The sequence below is a fragment of the Corapipo altera genome, unplaced genomic scaffold (genome assembly GCF_003945725.1).
Source record: "Corapipo altera isolate COAL_440 unplaced genomic scaffold, ASM394572v1 75, whole genome shotgun sequence".
NCBI classification, from domain to species: Eukaryota; Metazoa; Chordata; class Aves; order Passeriformes; family Pipridae; genus Corapipo; species Corapipo altera.
In genome coordinates this window covers 10,485,167-10,502,384 of record NW_020884887.1, presented here as the reverse complement: position 1 = coordinate 10,502,384, position 17,218 = coordinate 10,485,167, and the positions used below count along the sequence as shown (strand labels likewise).

Sequence of the window (17,218 nt, the reverse complement as noted above, 5' to 3'; positions counted from 1 at the left end):
AGAGCCAAGTGAGTGTCTGTGCTGGCTGCTGCAGTGACCCCGTCTGCCTCCATTGCTCCAGCTCCATCTGCTGACGTTACCCATCCAACATCCCCCAAGGAGCCGTTTTACAGTGAGGGACTGCTATAAGCAGAAGCACCTCAGCTTCCCTTGGGCCAGAGTCTTCCCTGGAGCAGGGATATCTGTGATACAATTTGAATACATGCAATCCCCCTCACTGGGATGGGATGAAACAGAGGAACATGGTAGGCTCGTTTACTTATCAGTGTTTTAAATCAGTATTTTTTATTATGGAGACTCATCAGGTTGCTCACACTGTGGCAGGAACTTAATAAGGCACAGGGAACATTCAGAGGTAAAAAAAAGGAGTTCTCAGCCTTTGAGATTTAACCATCCCTTTGGTCCTGTCAGGATCCTTTCTATTAAGCAAAATCCAAATACCTTCTCCCTTCTACCTCACTCATCCCTTAAATCCACAACAGGAAAAAAATATTACAGCCTTTCCCTTGAACGTGTGGCAAACACACCTCTTTCTGGGCAGAAACATCCCTTCCAAGACTGACACAGCTTCCCTGGGGGAGCAGGGCTGGAATTTAAGCACAACCAAGGCAGAGAGGCGGGAAGTGCTTGAGGGCACTGTGATTTGGGGAGAGCCAAGAGCTTTATTTCAGCTACAGCAGAATCACATCAAGGTCAGACACGGGCAACCTGGGGGAACAGGCAGTCACGCCCCATCTCGCACAGAAAACACAACAGCAGTGTGGTCATTGAGTGATGGTAAAGCATGTAGCACTTTCAAACCTTTATTTTTTGAGGGGATTTTACAAGATGGGATGCATTTTATCGTCTTGTTTTAAATTTTGTGCGCTTCCGTATTTGCTAATTCGATTAGCCTTTTTTTTTTTTTTTCTTATTTGTGCCCAATAATTACTAAATTCAAGCCCTGGGAATGTCAAAAAAAAAAAAAAAAAGGAAAACAAAATCCTGCCACTCTTTATCCTTCTCACCCTTCTCCATCCTCCCTACCATGAGCTGGGTGGCCACAATGTCACCTGCAGCTGCTCTGCTTGAGAACCCAATCCTCCTACATCCTCTGGCTCTGCCTTCCCTCACAGGCATCTGTAACTGGGGCAGTGAATCAGTTGAGAGGGCTTTGCATCTGCACTGACCTGGAACATGCTGTTAGTGAGAAGTTAAAGAGAAGTTGATCCGAGAGTGGATACCGAGACAGGATATTTGGGACAGGAACAGTCCGTCAATGGTACAGGCACGTCGGAGAGAGAAAAGGCTGGTAAGAGCGTGTGGAAACAGCTGAGTGAGTAATCTAGTGGTAATAGATAAGGCTATGAATGAGGACTGTTATTTCTCTTAGCACCATTACTACATATGTTTAGATCTATATTAGCACCTTGTTCCCAGGGAAAAACAAAACAAAACAAAAGCAGTTTAAAAACCAAAGGAAGTGGGAAGGTTAAAACAAGACAAAGTTGGCAGCAGAGCAGGAAGCCGGGGCGTTTAGATCACAAGATCCTTGTCTATGTCCTCTGTGGAAGGAAAAGAGAGAGACGAGGTTAGGAGGCGGATGCTGCAAGGGTCCCACTGCTCCTGCAATCCGCCCTCCCCACTCTCCCCTGCTTTGCCTCACCCAGCACCAGCTGAAATGCACTGCTCCATCCAGAGTGGGGGCTCTGGGGGTGCTTTTCAGTGTCCCCTGCACCCCCATTCCTGCCCTCCTGAGTACTTACGCTCCTTAATGCCGAAGCAGCTGGCCCACTCCTCCAGGGCGATGTACTTGTCGTTGTCCAGGTCGCAAGCCTCGAAGAAGCGGGTGGTGCAGTGCTCCATGGGGATGAGGGGGGCACGGAGCGGGGCCAGCTCAGTGTGGGACAGGTACCTGCCAAGGTGGCCACATGGTCACAGGAGGGGAGATGCTGGCCCCAGCTCTGTGGGTTGACTGGCCCCAGTGCCCTCCCAGTATCAGCCACTGAGTGTCATGAAGGAAAAGGACTGGTGTTTGCCTTTGCAACTGGCTGTGCTGGCCACAAAATAGTAGCTGGTGGTCCTTGCCAGCTGCCCTCACCCCACGGGTCTGTGATCACTCTCGTGCCCTTCTCCATCTCACAGCTAAGCCAGCAGCTGCTATCTCAGCTGCTGAAGTTATCCCGGGGCCTTTGGACTAAGATATTTTAGGGAACTGTCACACGACAGTAAATCTGAGAAGACAGAAACTCCACACCCAAGGGAGATGGGAGCAGGTGAGGCTGGGGAGGCCTCTCTTCCTGCAGAAGAGCTGTTTGCAGGAGGCAAACCTACCTCTATCCCAGCCTTGTTTGCCACAACCCCTGACAGATGTGCTTGTGCCACCAGCCACCCACTTGTGTCACATCTCCAGCCTGCTTTGACACCTTCTGCTGCCACATCATCCTGATCCTTGTATGGGAAAGGGTTCTGGTGGGGTCTCCATCCTGCTGACACTCACCCATCGATGGGGTGCTGGTCCAGCTGCCCAAACTGCCAGTGCACGGGGAAGATGTACATGTTGTAGTTCTTCTCAAAGTCACGGGCCAGCAGCTCCACGGTGTGGTCACCGGCCTCCAGGCGCTTCTCGTTCTCATGGATTTTCTTCACCTGCCATAGGAGAGGCCAGGGAGCCGTTGTCAGCAGGGAAATGGGGTGGAAGGGTGGACCCCAGGAGAGGCTTTAAATGGGGCGCCCACAGGTCATTCTGGACAGGCTCCCCATGTGTGCTGGGCTCTGTTGGTGGGGTGAGCTCCCAGGCTCTGTCCCCAGTCCCTCACCTTGAGCTTCTGCTTCTCAGTCAGCAGGTTGTTGTCCTCATCACGCTCGTACAGGGTGATCAGCACGTTCTTGAGCCAGTCCCGCATGCGCAGGGGGAACTCAGTCAGCTCTGTGTCCAGGCAGGCAGGGATGACTGGAAGTCATAGACAGTGGTCAGTGCAGCGTCTGGACATGCAGCCCCAGACCCCAGACACACAGCCCCAGTGCCCTCCAACCTCAGCCCTGAGCCTGCCTGGACCTTTGCTCTCCCTCACACTGCGGGCACAGGGGCTGTGCTCAGGTTAGGGGTCCCCTTGTTTGAGGGAGTGGCTCCACTTACATTTGCAAGGCCCAATGTAGTCCAGGTGCAGCTTGTGTCCCTTCTTGGTTCCCTCCAAGGTGCACTTGGTGGCAAAGAAATGGCAGGAGGAGTCGTAGGTCTTGTTGTCAGTGCCACAGACCTGCACAGGGTGGGGAGATGCTGTGTGAGAGGCAGCAAAGCCCAGATTTGCTGGGGAGTCTGGAGGGAGAGCCTCCAAACAAGATGTTTAACTTGTTCCCTGGGGTGGGGAATAGCTGCTGGATCACCATCAGCTGAGGCCAGATGGAGACCTGCCACCCTGATTCTGTCTCCCCACCATCCCTGGCAGTGCCCACATGGGGTCCCTCCCCACTCGGGGCCACCAAGCAGCTCCTGCCCTCACCTTCTCGAAGACACCAGCAGTGGCTGGGCAGCTGGAGGGGTCCTGGCACACACACATGGGTTGGTTGTTGTCATCCACCTCGCACACCTTGCCGTGCTTGCAGTGGTGGTTCTGGCAGGGGTCTGGGAGTGAGAGGGGAGCAAAGTCAGAGCCAGCCTCATCCTCACCTCCCACGAGCTGCCCAGGGCATCTCAGCACAGAGGGAAGACAGAGACTTCAGCAGGGACAGCCCCAAGCATCTATTCCTGCACTGGGGAGATATGAGCATCTCCAGAAATCCATGTCAGTCCTCAGGTTAATCCTGGACTCCTTTCTGTAGCCACACAACACAATGGCTTTTCTGTTGCAAAAGCAGGCTTACAGAGAGCCCAGGGCTGGAAAAGGCCATGTGCCTCTTTTGCTTTAAAGTGTGCATCTAGTCTGGTATCGTCCTAGTGCTATAGCCCTTCCCAAAGGACCTCCTCACTGTTTGGGATGGCTAAAGCTCCCCCATGCAGGGAGAGGACGATGTCTCTGCCAGCCAGCAGGCAGGGGAAGGGTGACTTACTCTCTGCAACAATCTCCTCTACATCCTCTGTGGGTTCCTCAAACTCTCCCACCTCCACCTGGACAGGATTAGCCCCCACAGGCTCCTGCAAAAAAGGTTGGTGTTTCTGGTGTTGGTGTATACAGATCACAGCTCCTGGTGGGGGAGAGCAGCCTGCCCATTGCTCCCCCTCTGCTTTGGAGATGCTCTTCCCAAAGCAGTGGGTGCTGCAGGGGAGGAGGAGGAGGAGCAAAGTCACCTACCTCTGTGGTAGGATCTTCAATGACCTCTGTCTCATCAGGCAGAGCCTCCTGCTGCAGGGGAAAAGGACCATGAGTGGGGGACCATGGGGAGGATGCTTCCAAGGGGGAATAAGGCCATCCTCAGGTTGTCCCCCATCCCTTAGTACTGTACTTGTTACAAAATAAAATCCCCATCAGCTACTTCAGATGGACAACCCCGACAGCAGAGGCTCTGCTGTCTCATGCACTTACCGGAGCTGACAGGGCTTTGCCTGCCAGGCAAATAAGGAAAAAAATCCAGGCCCTCATCTTTCAGCAGACCCTGAATAAAGAAGAGGAAAAGCAGGGATGAGGAAGGAGGCCATTGTGTGCCTCTCAGCTGCAGGCTGAGCAGTCAGACACTTAGAGAAGGGTGTTCTCTTCATTTCCTGCCTCGTCTGTTCAATATTATAGACCCACGTGCTGTCTTTTCTAGCCAAAACCTTAAGCCAAATCATGTTTCCAAGATAAATTCTTTTGATTCTGCAACATGAGACAGTGGGATTTAGATGTCTGTTACTCTCCTGGATGCCTTTAGAAAAATCACAGTCAAAATGGCAGTTCCTCTTTCCTTCTCAGGAGGTTTTTTTACCAAACCCCAAGATTTTTCATGTTAAAAATCTTCTGATTTGAGTGCCAGGTACAAGCAAGGAAAAATGAAAGTGGAGGATGAAGAAGAGACAGTGAGATGGGGCACTTGAGAATTAAATCCCTTAGAAAGCTCCTTCCCACATGGACACAGTCATCCCTAGGGGTATGAGGGGCCGGTCCTCCATCCTCAGCATCCCCAAATGCTGGGATCTCTACTATAGTTTTTCCCTTTCCTCCTCAGACTTGAGGGTCCCCAGACTGGGTTTGAGGGATCCCAGACACTTTGGGGTTGTGTCCTGCCAGGAGACAAGCTCCAGAAGGATAAGCCTTTTTCACCCTCCCAGTCTGGGCTGTTGCAGGGATCCTGTAGGACGAGGGAGCCGGGCAGCCCAGCTAACACTGGCTGTGATGTGAGCCAGGAGGAGAGCGCAGCTGGTGAAATCGCCCTGTCCTTGTCCCCCCCGGTTCCTGTTTGGCAGGGATGAGCCCCTCTGTGTGAGGGCAGAGAGGAGCTCAGCTGGCTGCTCAGTATGCCGGTGGCATCCCACTCCTGACAGCGAGGGTTGTCTCCTGCCAGTGAGGGGACTTGTCCCCCTGCCAACTCTTCCACTGCCTCCCTTCCGCTTGCCCTCGTCCACTCCACCTGTGTGGCCATCACATCCCAGCTGTGAGCTCCCTGGGGCCAGGCAAAGGGATGGATCTGCTGGGACAGAAAGTGTTGGACAATGTTTCTTCGTGTCTCCCAGGATATCTAATTTGCCAGTGCATCCTTTCCCTTCCTCCCTGTGCACAGCAGCTCTCTGGGTATGAAACCACACCAAGGCTGTGCTGTCAGACTGGGCTCTGCTTCCTAACTTAGCAAGGTTTGGCCACACAGGGAAAATCCTCTTTCCAATCTCAGTACCTCACCCAGCCTCCAGCAGGGTGTTCCTGCAAAATAGAGGTCATGGCATGGAGGGCAGCTTTCCTGGGATGTCAGAGAGCTGGGAGCACAGAGTGATGGGGATGTCTGCTGTGGTGGGATAAAGGATCTGTGGCAGAGCAGCTGTGGGTAGGGGATGCTGAGCCTGTTTGCACTGTCAAGGCTGCAGCTGAAAAGCTCCCTCCTATCCTGCTTGGTACAAGCTGTCCCTTCCCCTTGCCTTTATTTGCTCTGGATGCTACTGAGAATTCTGCCAGCATCTGCCAGGAGAGATCAGTGGTTCTGATCTTCACTCCTGGAAGGGTTGCATGGGGAGGGGAGGTGGAAAAGTACTGGTGATTCTGGCCATCTCCTCCCTTGCTGCCATCCCCTGGCTTGTAAAGGCTCCTCCTGGGCTTCTCCCAAGGGGCTTGTTTGCTTTGGAAGGTGCTCTGAGGTTCAGTGATGCTCATTGGGCAGAAACATGGCAGTGCCCAGCCTGGAGGAGAGGGCAGGGCATGTACATGTGGAAGATGGCATTAAGAAGAACCCAGTCCTAGACCAAGGCCATCTTAGATTGTTTCCCCAAGCCTCGAAAAAGCCTTGAATTTCAAAGTCTGGGCATGCAAGTAAACTGGGGTCAGGGAATTACATGCTTGCTAGAAGCCAGCAGACAGTCAGAGCTGCCAGTGTTGTGTTTGGAGGAAGAAGGAGCATGAAAAAGTCTGAGCAAACAAGTTCTGCAGAGCTGTCTTGTGCCATAGATGGAAAGCAAGTTTATTTGAAAAACAACATCCTTCTGAAGGCAGAGCAGGGAGGACATTGCAGTGCCTGTGAGCCCCTGGCTGGGTTGCAAAGGCACGGTCATTCCTGAATGCCTGGTGGTCAAAAATCCTGAAATAACAGTTTGGGAGCCCTGCACACAGAGCTGCTCCACTAGAAGAGCATGATCCATGGTGCAAGTCTCCCTCCTTGTGGAGCAACCATGGTCCTGCTGTCCAAGAGGATGCTCTTTGGAGCTGGCAGCTGACATACCATGAGCTCAGCATCCATCCCACAGGTGGAGGGACTCTGGGAGGATCCCTGTGAGGGGCCCTGCACTGGGAATGCCTGGCACTGCTTTGCCAGGGGGCAGGAGGTAGCATAGGGAGGGGGCAGCCAGGGGATCATTTTGGACAGAGGAAAACAGGGCTGGGAAAGAGATTTTAGCAAGCAGGGACTTATGCCCTTCTGTATCCTAAAGGAATCAATAGATGCCAGCTCTTTGCAAGACACTGGAAACCAGCACATCATGGGCACAGACAGGACTGCTGAATATAAAGTAAGAGAAGCTCCACGGTAACCAGTCCCTCCTCAGGCCTCACATATGGCTGCAAGACCCATGGGTGGCACTACCTTTCTAAGGCTTGACCCCATTTGCATCCCACACGGGGACTTCAGCTCCCAGTTGCTCTATAAACAGAGTCTGGGGGCTCCCATGAACCCCTCTCAGTGGTTCACCTTTCCAGCATGGCCCAGGCTATTCCTCAGTGCCAGCTGCCCCTTACATTTTGCAGCCATGCCAATAACAAGGGAGCCATAGGGTGTAGGGAGGGCTGAGGCTGACCCTCAGCACCTCCATAAGCTCAAAGCAGGCTGCTCTGGGAAACTCTTTACCATCCTCCCCCCAAGTCCCATCACAAGTTTCTGTTGATGGGGAAAGTACCCTGCAGTGATACACAGAGGGGAGTCTGTGCCTCTGGGGTCTGCAGGTCTCTCCTGTCTCCTCCCACTCAACCCTGGGACCTCTGTGTGTTGGGGGAGGACATGGACCAGGCGGGTGCAGCCTCCGGAAGAGGCTCCGTGGATGGAGGAGCGTGGCCCATGTGGCGCTGGCCCTGTCCAGGGTTGCATAAGCCCTTTGGGATGCCACGTTAGCGTGGGGAGGAGTCTCTGGTTGGCCACTTTGACAGCTCCTCCCCGAGGCCACCGGGCTAACCCCAGCTGCCACCCCTGCTAACCCAGTTGAGGGGCTCCACTGCCACCTCCCATTGCAGCCACGGAGAGCAGGAGCAGGCAAAACCCTCCCGTGCCTCAGCTCCCCACCGGCACCCCAGCCCAGCCACGCTGGAGGCACCACCGAAGCACCAGAGTCTCCTGCACCCACCCTCCCTCTGCTCACTGCTTTTCAAGGCTCTGCAGGTCTGACATGCCCCCACCTCACACTGAGTGTAAAGGCAAAACTGGCCCAGAAAAAGGTTCTGCTAAACCCCACTGGGGCCACAGCTTTCAAGGTGCTGATGGGCGACCAAGTGTGACCCTCACAGAGACACAACACAAGGGCTGGCCCTGACCTCCCTATGCAAGCAAGACCCTCTGAGCTTTACCCAGCAGCCACTCCCAGGCTAAAATTCCATTTGAAGTCAGAGTTGTTTGTTCGAGTCCCCATAAAGCTCCTGGCTGAACAGGTCCCTACAAGTCGGTACCAGCTCACCCAGATGTGCTGCAGCTGCCCTGGGGAGCAGGGCAGAGGACTGGGCAGAAGCCACTCTGGCTCCTGCCACCTGCCCAGACCCCTGGCACACAGTGTGCAGGCTTGGAAAGCCAAGTAAGTTTTAGCTCATGCACACACATATACTAGAAGTAAAACATGGGGGGAAAAAAATCTATCTGTCCCGTCTGCCTATGCAGTCACTAAACACATGTCTACACAATGCTGCATGAACACATTTCCCGTGCAGGGAGCTGAGCAGCTCTGATTGCACCGAGAAATGCTCCAGGTCTTACAGGGCTTATTGATACAAAGGCAAGCTCAATCCCATTCAAGCTGTGTGCTGGAGGCTGTCACAGTTTGTCCAGGTTACAGATCGCATCCATAATGGGAAACAATTAAATTAATAACAAGAACAGTGCATGGATGAGCCCTGGGCTGCAGGCAGCGGCTCACTGATGAGCCCTGTGCAGACACGGGAGACGGAATTTTGCTGTCCTGCCTGAGCTTTTTCTTTTGTGTGGACTGGACGTAGAGCAGCGCCAAAAGCAGCCCCGATAGTGCTGTGCCAGGGGCAGGCGGTCCCTCCGGCTCTCGGGGGATGCAGCCAACTGATCCCGCACGGCTCCACAAAGGAGGACGAGAATAAGCTGCCCGATAAATACTCTCAAAAATGCAAACCATCTCCAAAGCATTCCCTGGACTCGCCCTGCCTGCAGCCGCTCCAGCGATAACAGCCCCGACATCCCTCCGACCAGAGGACCCAGAAAAGGTTTCCATGGGAGCCGACATTCCTCTAGGGCTGAGTCATGGAAGAGCAGAGGGTTTTGGAAGGAGGGGCTTGAAAAAAAGTTTGAAAAGTTTATTTCTGCTCTTCCCCCTCCCAACACCGCCCGCATCCCTGCTCCTGACTATGTGGCAAACAATGGCTTGGCTTTAGTTACTGCGCAGGAGGCAACAGCCTTTCATTTCCACTTAAAACTCGCCTGATCCACCCTAACAAAGGGCTGCGATTAACTTTTGTCCTTTTGGAGGGTTGCTGAGTTTTTGGGCTGTTTCGATTTGGTGGTCTCTGAGGACTCAGAGTACTGGCGACTTTCCCGGTGTCCCCAGTTTCACTCCAACTTGAACCTCTTGCCTTTCGGTTTGGGTGGGAATTCAACCCCTATCCTGTTAAGTTTTCTCTTTTTTGGCTGCATGCAACAGAATGGAGCTTTCTCAGAGAAGGGACACAAAGAGCAGAGTTATACTGCCACACAGGTCACGTCACCGGGATGGGAAGGACAGCAGCTGCCTTTAAAGGAAACAAACCTCGGCTCTTCTGCGTGGACTTAAAATTGTGCCTGACTGAGCCCAAGTTCTTAAAACTTTAAAAAAAAAAAAACACTCCAAAAGAGCTTTGTTCCTCCTCTCCTGCAACCTCCGTCTCTCTAAAAGTCGATCGGCTGGAGTTCAGCCAGGGCAGCAGGACTTGAAAGAGTTTCAAAGTTTGCTGGGAACAAAAAGCCGAGTGTCCTTTTTTTTTTTTTTTTTTTTTTTTTTTTGGAGAAATAAGAGTGGCTCTACTGAAAAAATAAAAAACGCTGAGATGAAGTCGACAGCTCTTTTGTTCTTCCTCTAGATACTCTGGTGAGTAAAACATCACCTGCCAACACACCTCAGGCTGGGAGTAGTGGGGACTGGTTTGTAACTAGATCTGATTTTCTCTGCAGGTTGGTTTGATGTGCTCAGACCTTGGTCACACATCTCGCTAAGGAATTACCTTCCAGCTGAAAATCCAGAGAGGAAAAAGGAAGGAGAGAGAAAAATGAGGGCAGGTTAAACCTTTACAGTCAGATGCCACCAAAGTGTTAAGCTCGTCATCTGGCAGTGAAATAGAGCAAGAGACAGTTTAGGAGCGGAGATGCTGCAAAGAGGAGAAAGGGAAGAAGTCAGGAGGGGTCTCTAAGTGCACCACTTGTGGTGGGGAGCATCCACCTCCCCATCCCGAGTGACGCATTGCCGAGCCCTGGACACACTCCACGGGCTGGGAGAGTGGGTCCCGGGCCAGGGACCGCCACGAGTGGGGCTATGTGGACCCCTATATCAGGAGAAAGAGGCACAGCAAAGGCAAACACGAAGCTCGGGTCATACCTCGCAGTCCGGGCAGCACGGCTGAGGAAACTTCAGGCGCTTGGACAGGCTGGAGGAATCTGCAGGTTTTAGAAGGAGGCAGGAGGAAGCCAAAGGGTGGGCTGGGTTTCCCGCTGCCTCTCCTCCTCCTCCTCCTCCTTGCTATCTTTCCAAATCGGTCTCTTCCTCCCCCCTCGCCCCAGTGGGCAGTCCCACCCGGCTGAGGCACAGCCTGGGTCCAAAGGATAGACCAGAGAAATCAAGCAGGGGCTGGAGATCAAGGGGGTCTCTCGCAGGGACAGATCAGCCCCCAGCGCAGCCTTCCCAGCGGAGTCACTGTCACAGCTGCCTGCACTGGTGCGACGAGTATGTCAGTTCTCTCTCGCGGACTGACAGCACGGGGGGCGGGTGGAATGCCATCTCTCTGCTTGGTTTGTGCACCTCCTAACACCTTAACCTGCTGCCATTAAAAAGTGAAATGCTGTCATTTCTCAAGAGTAGTTCAGTCCCTGACCTGGTGCTTCCCATCCTCAGGGGGATGAAGAAGGCAGGAGAGTTCTTGCTCCTCCATCCTATCTCCTAACACTGCTGCCATCTGGGACTGCCTTGTGGAGAGGGAGAGGAATGAATGATCCAGAGAATGTGGGGAATATGACATATCTGAATTATGCTCTAAGTAGGCAGAGAAATGCTGCGCTCGTAGATGTGATGCTCAGCAAACTGGTCTCACTGCTGTGGTTATCATCCAGCAGATCTGGACTGATTGAACAAAACCCACAGTCAGAATTGTTGGTCAGCTGAATCTGTTGGTCTCTTCAAACATCATTAAGTATTTTGACCTTACAGATCATAACTCAGCTGGAGCAGCTGCCCAGCCAGAGGCAGCCAGGCAGCAAAGCTGCTTGGAGTTGGCTTTTCCCATCTGTTCCTCTCTATGCTTAGGGTGAAAACCCAGCTCCTCTCTCCATGACTGTGAGGATTTAAGGTTCATCTGCTCCCCTGGCAGGAGCAGACCATGTGCCTTTCCACACCAGCACGGCTATGGCACTGCACTGCAAGGGAAAACCAGCAGACAAAACCTGCTGGAATTTGGGCATCCCTGAAGAGTATCTCCATGCCATACAGGGCTGTCCTAAGCCCTGTGGATACTTCAGCTCTTTTCAGCTTGTGATCCTTCTGCAGCACCAACCCTCACCCCAGGGCTGCTCTCCAGGGGCTGCTGGAAAGGTGGTGGCTCGTGTAGCCAGCATGACTGAGGACAAGCCATCTGGGCACCAGCAGCCTGATTATGGATGCTGGGTGAAGGACACCCAACACCACAGCAAAATGCAACATCATGTTTTGTCTTGGCTGACTGGGCTTTGGGCGCATGCCTTGTGATTACAAACTATCTTTGAGATGGGCTGAGACATGGATCTGGGTCCTTAACTTTTCCCACTGATGTTGCTGAGGATTTAGATGTCAACACAGGAACTGGCCTGTGACAACCCCTGGGCTGTGCTGGCTCCTTGCTCTGTAGGATGCCTTTGTGGTCTGTGATTCTGTATCGGCTCACTCCCCATCCGGCCTCGCGGCACTTCTGCTGCATGTGAAAGATCAGATGTAAGACTAAACATCCCATGGCCAACGAGAAACAAAAAGTAAACAGAACAGAAAGGGAAAGGGGAGGGAAGTGTAGGGAAGGGGGGCCATGAGAACCCGTCATCACTTCCCAGTGAGCCGGTCGGTCTCTGTGATCAGGCAGCTCAGGAGGCTGCTGGCAAAGAACAAGAGAAGAAAATCTGCTTCACCCATTTCTTTACTTGGCTACACACCTCTCAAAAGCCATCCCTGGGTGCTGGTATGTGATGTTGATATTACTCACAGGGACATCCATAAATTCTTCACACAACCCTCTCAGGTCCCTGTGGGGGCCAGATTTGGGATGGTGTCTAAGACCCCATGGCTCCTTCTAATACAACCAACTACCTGTGGAATCTGGAGCATCTTCTCCCACCACAAGTGTCTGTAGCTCCCAGGTGCAGCCCAGTGCTACTTGTAGGCCCAGTTTGGCTCCAAAGGCCACACATCCCCTAAGCCAAAGTATCACTTGTTTGATTCATATCCCAGGAGTTGAATGCTGTCGTTGAATGCTCTCTGCGGTGGATTAGTCACGGCTCGCATTGAAATTGCACAGCTGCTGGTTCTTCTCCTAAGGAAAAAAAAAAAAAAAGACATCTGGAAAAAATTTTAGGGAGAAAAAAAAAAAAAGAAGAGAAAAGAAACCACGACTTTTCTAACTGACAACGTGGCAATTGCTTAGTGCTCTGCACTGTGGGCCTGAAGCTAAGCCCTCTACTAAGGGCTTAGACAAATGATAGTGCCAGGGAGATAATTATAACAGGGATTTCTTTATATATGTGGTGGGTTAGACCCACTGGTTTTGAGTGAAAGCGGAAAGCAGTGATGCAGTCACATCTGTAAACATACCCCTGGATCATGCTCTCACCCACCCCAGGCTCATGCTTGTGAGCCTGGAGTGGGTGAGAGTGAGGGGACCTCACAGTCCTCTGCACACATGGTGGGGACAGCTGGGTCCTGCACCTTGTGAGGGACACGCTGCCCGGCATGGAGGGGGATCACACAGAAGGGGAAACAAGAGCCTGGAGCAACTCCCTGACTCTTTAGACTCAGCAGCTTTAAAAAGCTCCATAAATGACTGAGAGCTTGCAAAGGAAGTCCTGGAAAGTCCTTTACACTCTTGTACAGCTTAGTGGGGTCATCAAAGAGGACATTTTGGTCAGGCTGCCAGGAGGAAAACTGGACCTCACACATGTTTAGAAGGTTGTCTTTGCCATCTGGGGCACTGGATGGGCAGGAAATTGCCTGAGGGGCCTCATCAGCCCCGGGAGACCTCACAGAGCTGCAGCCTCACAGGTCCAGGTCAGGCTCCCTGACCAGGTGCCAGCAGGGCACCCCCCTGGATGCACCCCAGGACTCCTGGCACTTGCTCCCAGCTCAGGTGACTGCACAAACTCCGATGGAAACAGCAAACAGGGCAAGACCCTTTGCAGCTTGAGCTCATTTTACAGCAAAGCCAAGAGGTCTGCAGGGATGAGGTTTGAACTCCAGCTAACCCTAGTTCAAAATCCAAATTTCTTCATCCCATTTTAAGCCAGGTTGGGCAGATCTGGACTGTCACAGTTGAGAAAACCCCAGTGCTCTCCAAGAAGGGAACAAGTCTGCTGCAAGAAATGAAGAAAAATGTGAGTGAGCATTGGTTGGAGAGATACAAGTGTGGATTAATAATCCTGCTGTGTCCTGCTCACAAATCTGTCTGTCTGAGGAGCCTTTCCTTCTCTCTGCTCTAGGAGGGATTCTCTAATGAGTTTTTCTCTAGAGGATGTTTCTGCATTAAGTGCTGCAAAACAATGAGCTCGGAGTGCACATAAATAAACAGGATGCCCTGGAACCACTGCGGGAATGTAATTTACTAAGTCTTCATCCCTGAGTGTGTGGCTGGAGGCTGAGCTCCTCACATGTGTGGGGCAGTGTGTGGAAAGGCAATGGCTGCTGGTGTGGGAGCCCAGCACCCAGCTCAGGAAAAGTCAAGAAAGACCAGTATGAGCAGAGTAGACAGGAATCTGCTTATCCCAGGAATGTCCCAGCTCTTCTGCTCTCTGGGAATGTGTCAGCAGGTTCTGCTGGAGGGTTCCTGTTTTTTTCCATTTCAGAAGCAGATCAGAAGCAAAAGGGCTGTGCTCTCTAGACTCACACTAAGCAGATCCTTGGCCACTGGAAGAACAATCTGCACAGGGCAGGACGAACCCAAACTGTCCTGGGAATGTGCCCAGGAGTGGCTGTCTGTCCTATGTGGGGTAAGGCATTCTTCCCAGTGGGATGGGACCCTCCCCTGGGCTCAGCAGTAGGACTGATGCCTCGTTCAGATGGAGCAGACTGACACCCAGCCGAGGTCTCTTCCAATTCCTGGACCAGGAGATCCTGAGCCTCAGTGTGCTGCTGATGGACTGGAGCTGAGCTGGCTCATGGGGTGATGCAGGCAAGTGGGGTGCTGGCTCTGTCAGAAGCAGATGGAGAAGGAGCAGTTGATGTCATTGCAGATCCTCTGTAAACCAGAGGCCAGCAGGGCAGGGGGTGGGAAGCCAGCTGTGCATGGCTCTGCAGTGAGTCACAGCCTGGGAGCAGGCTGTGGAGCTAGAAAGCAGGACACACTGTGGGATGTCTTGTTTTTTCCATGGTGTGTGTGGGCTCTCACAGGGGTCTCTGGTGGAAGGCACTTCCATGCCCCATGGGAAGGATCTCTACCTCTTTCAAGCTGCCCCTGCAATTATCATCTCACTCACTTGGAAACGTGTGGGGCTGCAGGCTTGGGAGAAGCCTGTCTGTCCTCCCTGAAACCACACTGAGCCCAAAGAAACAGGGAGGGAAAATCCATCACTGTCCTCAGCTGCAGTGCTAGTAGGGAGCTCTGTGTACTGAAGCTGGCCCTACACTGCCCTCTGTGCTGCTCATGGCCATCAGATCTGAACATCACAGCTCTGCCTGTCCCCAGCTACACCCAGCATGGGTGGTAGATATTGACCCCTCTGTCTGGAGCCCCTCCCCATGTCCCTGTGGCAGAGTCCCCATAGCCCTGCCTGGAGTCATCACACCAGGCACCAGCAGACAGGACAGATCCTCACCCATTTGAAGCTCCCATGCACAGTCTGGACACATCCAGCCTGGCTGAGCTTGGCCCCAGTTCAACACCTACAGTATCCAAAGAAACTCATTGCCTGTCCTGAAAGGATTCTCCCTCGCTGCTGGGGGCTGTTCTCTATCAGTCCTGAACACAGGGATGTTATGTGCCTGACTCTGCTTTTGCTTGAGAACTTGTGCCAGAGATGTGCCTGTGACTTGCAGAAGGGGCAATAAAACTTCTAAGGGAGAAGTGCAGCAAATGCTGTGAACTCCAGGCAGTCCCACCTTGCTCCTGGTGTTTACCTACGATGCACTTTTGAGTCCTATTGGGCCTGACAGATGCGGTTTGGCACCTTTTGAAGGATATGAATAAAACTGCTTGAGGAAATAAACAGGAATCCACTTTTGAGCCCCTGGGACATGTGGGGAGAGAGAAGCTCCTGGGCTGCAGTGGCACAGGAGAAACATAGCCTAAAAGGCAGCCTTGATGGGAGAACCCAGGTGAAGCTGTGCCAGCTCCAGAACATCCAAATGCCATCTGTAAAGCAGTGGCAATAATCATGAGTGAGGAAAAGATCAGAAAGGCAAATCCCAGGGTTCACAAGGCTCTTGAGCCAGCTGCAATTGATTTTTTGGGTCATGAGTGTGAGGTCCTCTAAGAGAAGCTTGATTCTCAGATGAGCTGGCTATTTACTCTATAACCACTGATAATTAGACCATTCTTAATTTAATCAGTCCCATAATCTTTTATCTTGGCTTTGAAAGCAGTGTTTTTCCTGAGCCATGTCTATGCTGGGAGTCCCTTGGTGGTTTGCTGGGAGCCCATTAGAAGGCTCCCCCTTGGTAATGTGATGCAGTGGAGAGGCTGGTGAGTGTTCAGGGAGGCCAAGAAGTGATGAGGCAGAGCTGTCATGGATTGGGATTGCAGCTGAGGCAAAGCAGGCAGCAGGGTTTGGTGACCTCAGCATAACTCGCTGTCCCCAGGAGCCCAGCAGTGAGAACTTTGAGTGAGGGCTGCTTTTGCTCCAGGCTTGTGCATTGATGGAGGCAAAGAGGAGGAGGGAACGATGGACTTGGGGAGGGCAAGGCTCGTTGGTGACAAGGAGGCTTGGCTGTGTGCAAAAGTCTGGAAAGTTTAGCAGTTCCCTGTGGAGGCTGAAGAACAGGACTTTACTGTCCTCCTGTTAACCCTCACTGCTGGCAAAACCCTATCAAAATATCCCCCCTCCTGGCCAGCCCCACCCCGCAGTAATTCAGTCTGTGTAGGGCTCGATGTTCCCAGCTCCATCCCATTCCCTGCCAGCTGCACAGCCCCGGTGTCCTGCTGTGACATAAGCCACAGGAAAGGCGGCTTCACACAGGATGGAGGGATCCCAAGTAGCCACGTTCCCTCTAGCACTGCTCATGGATGAACTATTGCAGCATCCCTGGACAGGAATTGGGCCATGCTGGAGCTGTGGCTGCATCCAGCTCAGTGGGCAGGGCACAGTGTGGGGGTGGCTGGGATGCCTGGGGTGCCTGTGGGGTACCAGGGTGCCTCACTCCTGGCTGAGCCGGCACGTATCCACCCTGAGAATCCACATTTTTCTATCTCTGACACTTTCTGCTTGAGCTGAGCTCACTTCAGAACAAGCCCTGGCTTGAGATGTACCAGAAGAACGAGCCAGGCTGCCAGATGCAGGAGGCTCCATAAACAGGGTGTCCCTTAAAGGAGACAAAATGGGATTGATTTTGGCAAGATGCATTTGGAAAGACCCTGTACAGAGGAAAAAGTGAGAGGCTGTGTGATGCTTAGCTGGCAACTGGGGTTACACCACAACAGCCAGTCACAGGCAGCATTAGAAACTGGCAAAGAAGACATAGGGGAGACAGTAGGAAATATTTTTTGATGGCAAGACTTTGGGCAGGATGTCTTGGGAACCTGAGCTGTCCCTGCCATGCAGCAGCCATGTGAAGAGCTGTTGGGACAAGGTGGGTTGGGCTGGTAAGGGCAGTGCTGACAGTGCTCTGGGATTTTAGCATCTCATGATTCTGTGATTTACAAACATGATCACTCCAGGCTGACACCAAGTGAAAGCACTGACCTCCCCACCATCTCTGCTTCCTGGCTCCCTCCAAATCATCTCTGAGTTCACTTTTGAGACCCTCTAAACTTCCCTGCCCAGCTTGGATTTC

At 52.6% G+C, this 17,218-nt stretch overlaps 1 protein-coding gene across 1 annotated transcript; it reads right to left on the bottom strand.

Moving 5' to 3' along the window:
- Positions 1-254: 254 nt before the first annotated feature.
- SPARC (secreted protein acidic and cysteine rich) lies at positions 255-10,895 on the bottom strand. Its single transcript, XM_027643286.1, has 11 exons — positions 10,878-10,895; positions 10,385-10,443; positions 4,503-4,572; positions 4,272-4,322; positions 4,030-4,114; positions 3,483-3,604; positions 3,119-3,239; positions 2,799-2,932; positions 2,480-2,628; positions 1,746-1,894; positions 255-1,544 (listed from the first exon to the last, which is right to left on the bottom strand). Exons 3-11 carry the CDS (start codon positions 4,557-4,559, stop codon positions 1,516-1,518), a joined length of 897 nt encoding a protein of 298 aa, XP_027499087.1. The 5' UTR covers positions 4,560-4,572; positions 10,385-10,443; positions 10,878-10,895; the 3' UTR covers positions 255-1,515.
- Positions 10,896-17,218: the final 6,323 nt, after the last annotated feature.

Bases quoted from the DNA above. Each gene is read 5' to 3' on its own strand.
- SPARC (XM_027643286.1), bottom strand. From the start codon at position 4,559: ATGAGGGCCTGGATTTTTTTCCTTATTTGCCTGGCAGGCAAAGCCCTG. The intron at 4,115-4,271 runs GTAGGTGACTTT...CCTTTTTTGCAG, and splicing joins TTGAAGATCCTACCACAGAG to GAGCCTGTGGGGGCTAATCC. The intron at 2,629-2,798 runs GTGAGGGACTGG...CTCCTATGGCAG, and splicing joins CTGAGAAGCAGAAGCTCAAG to GTGAAGAAAATCCATGAGAA.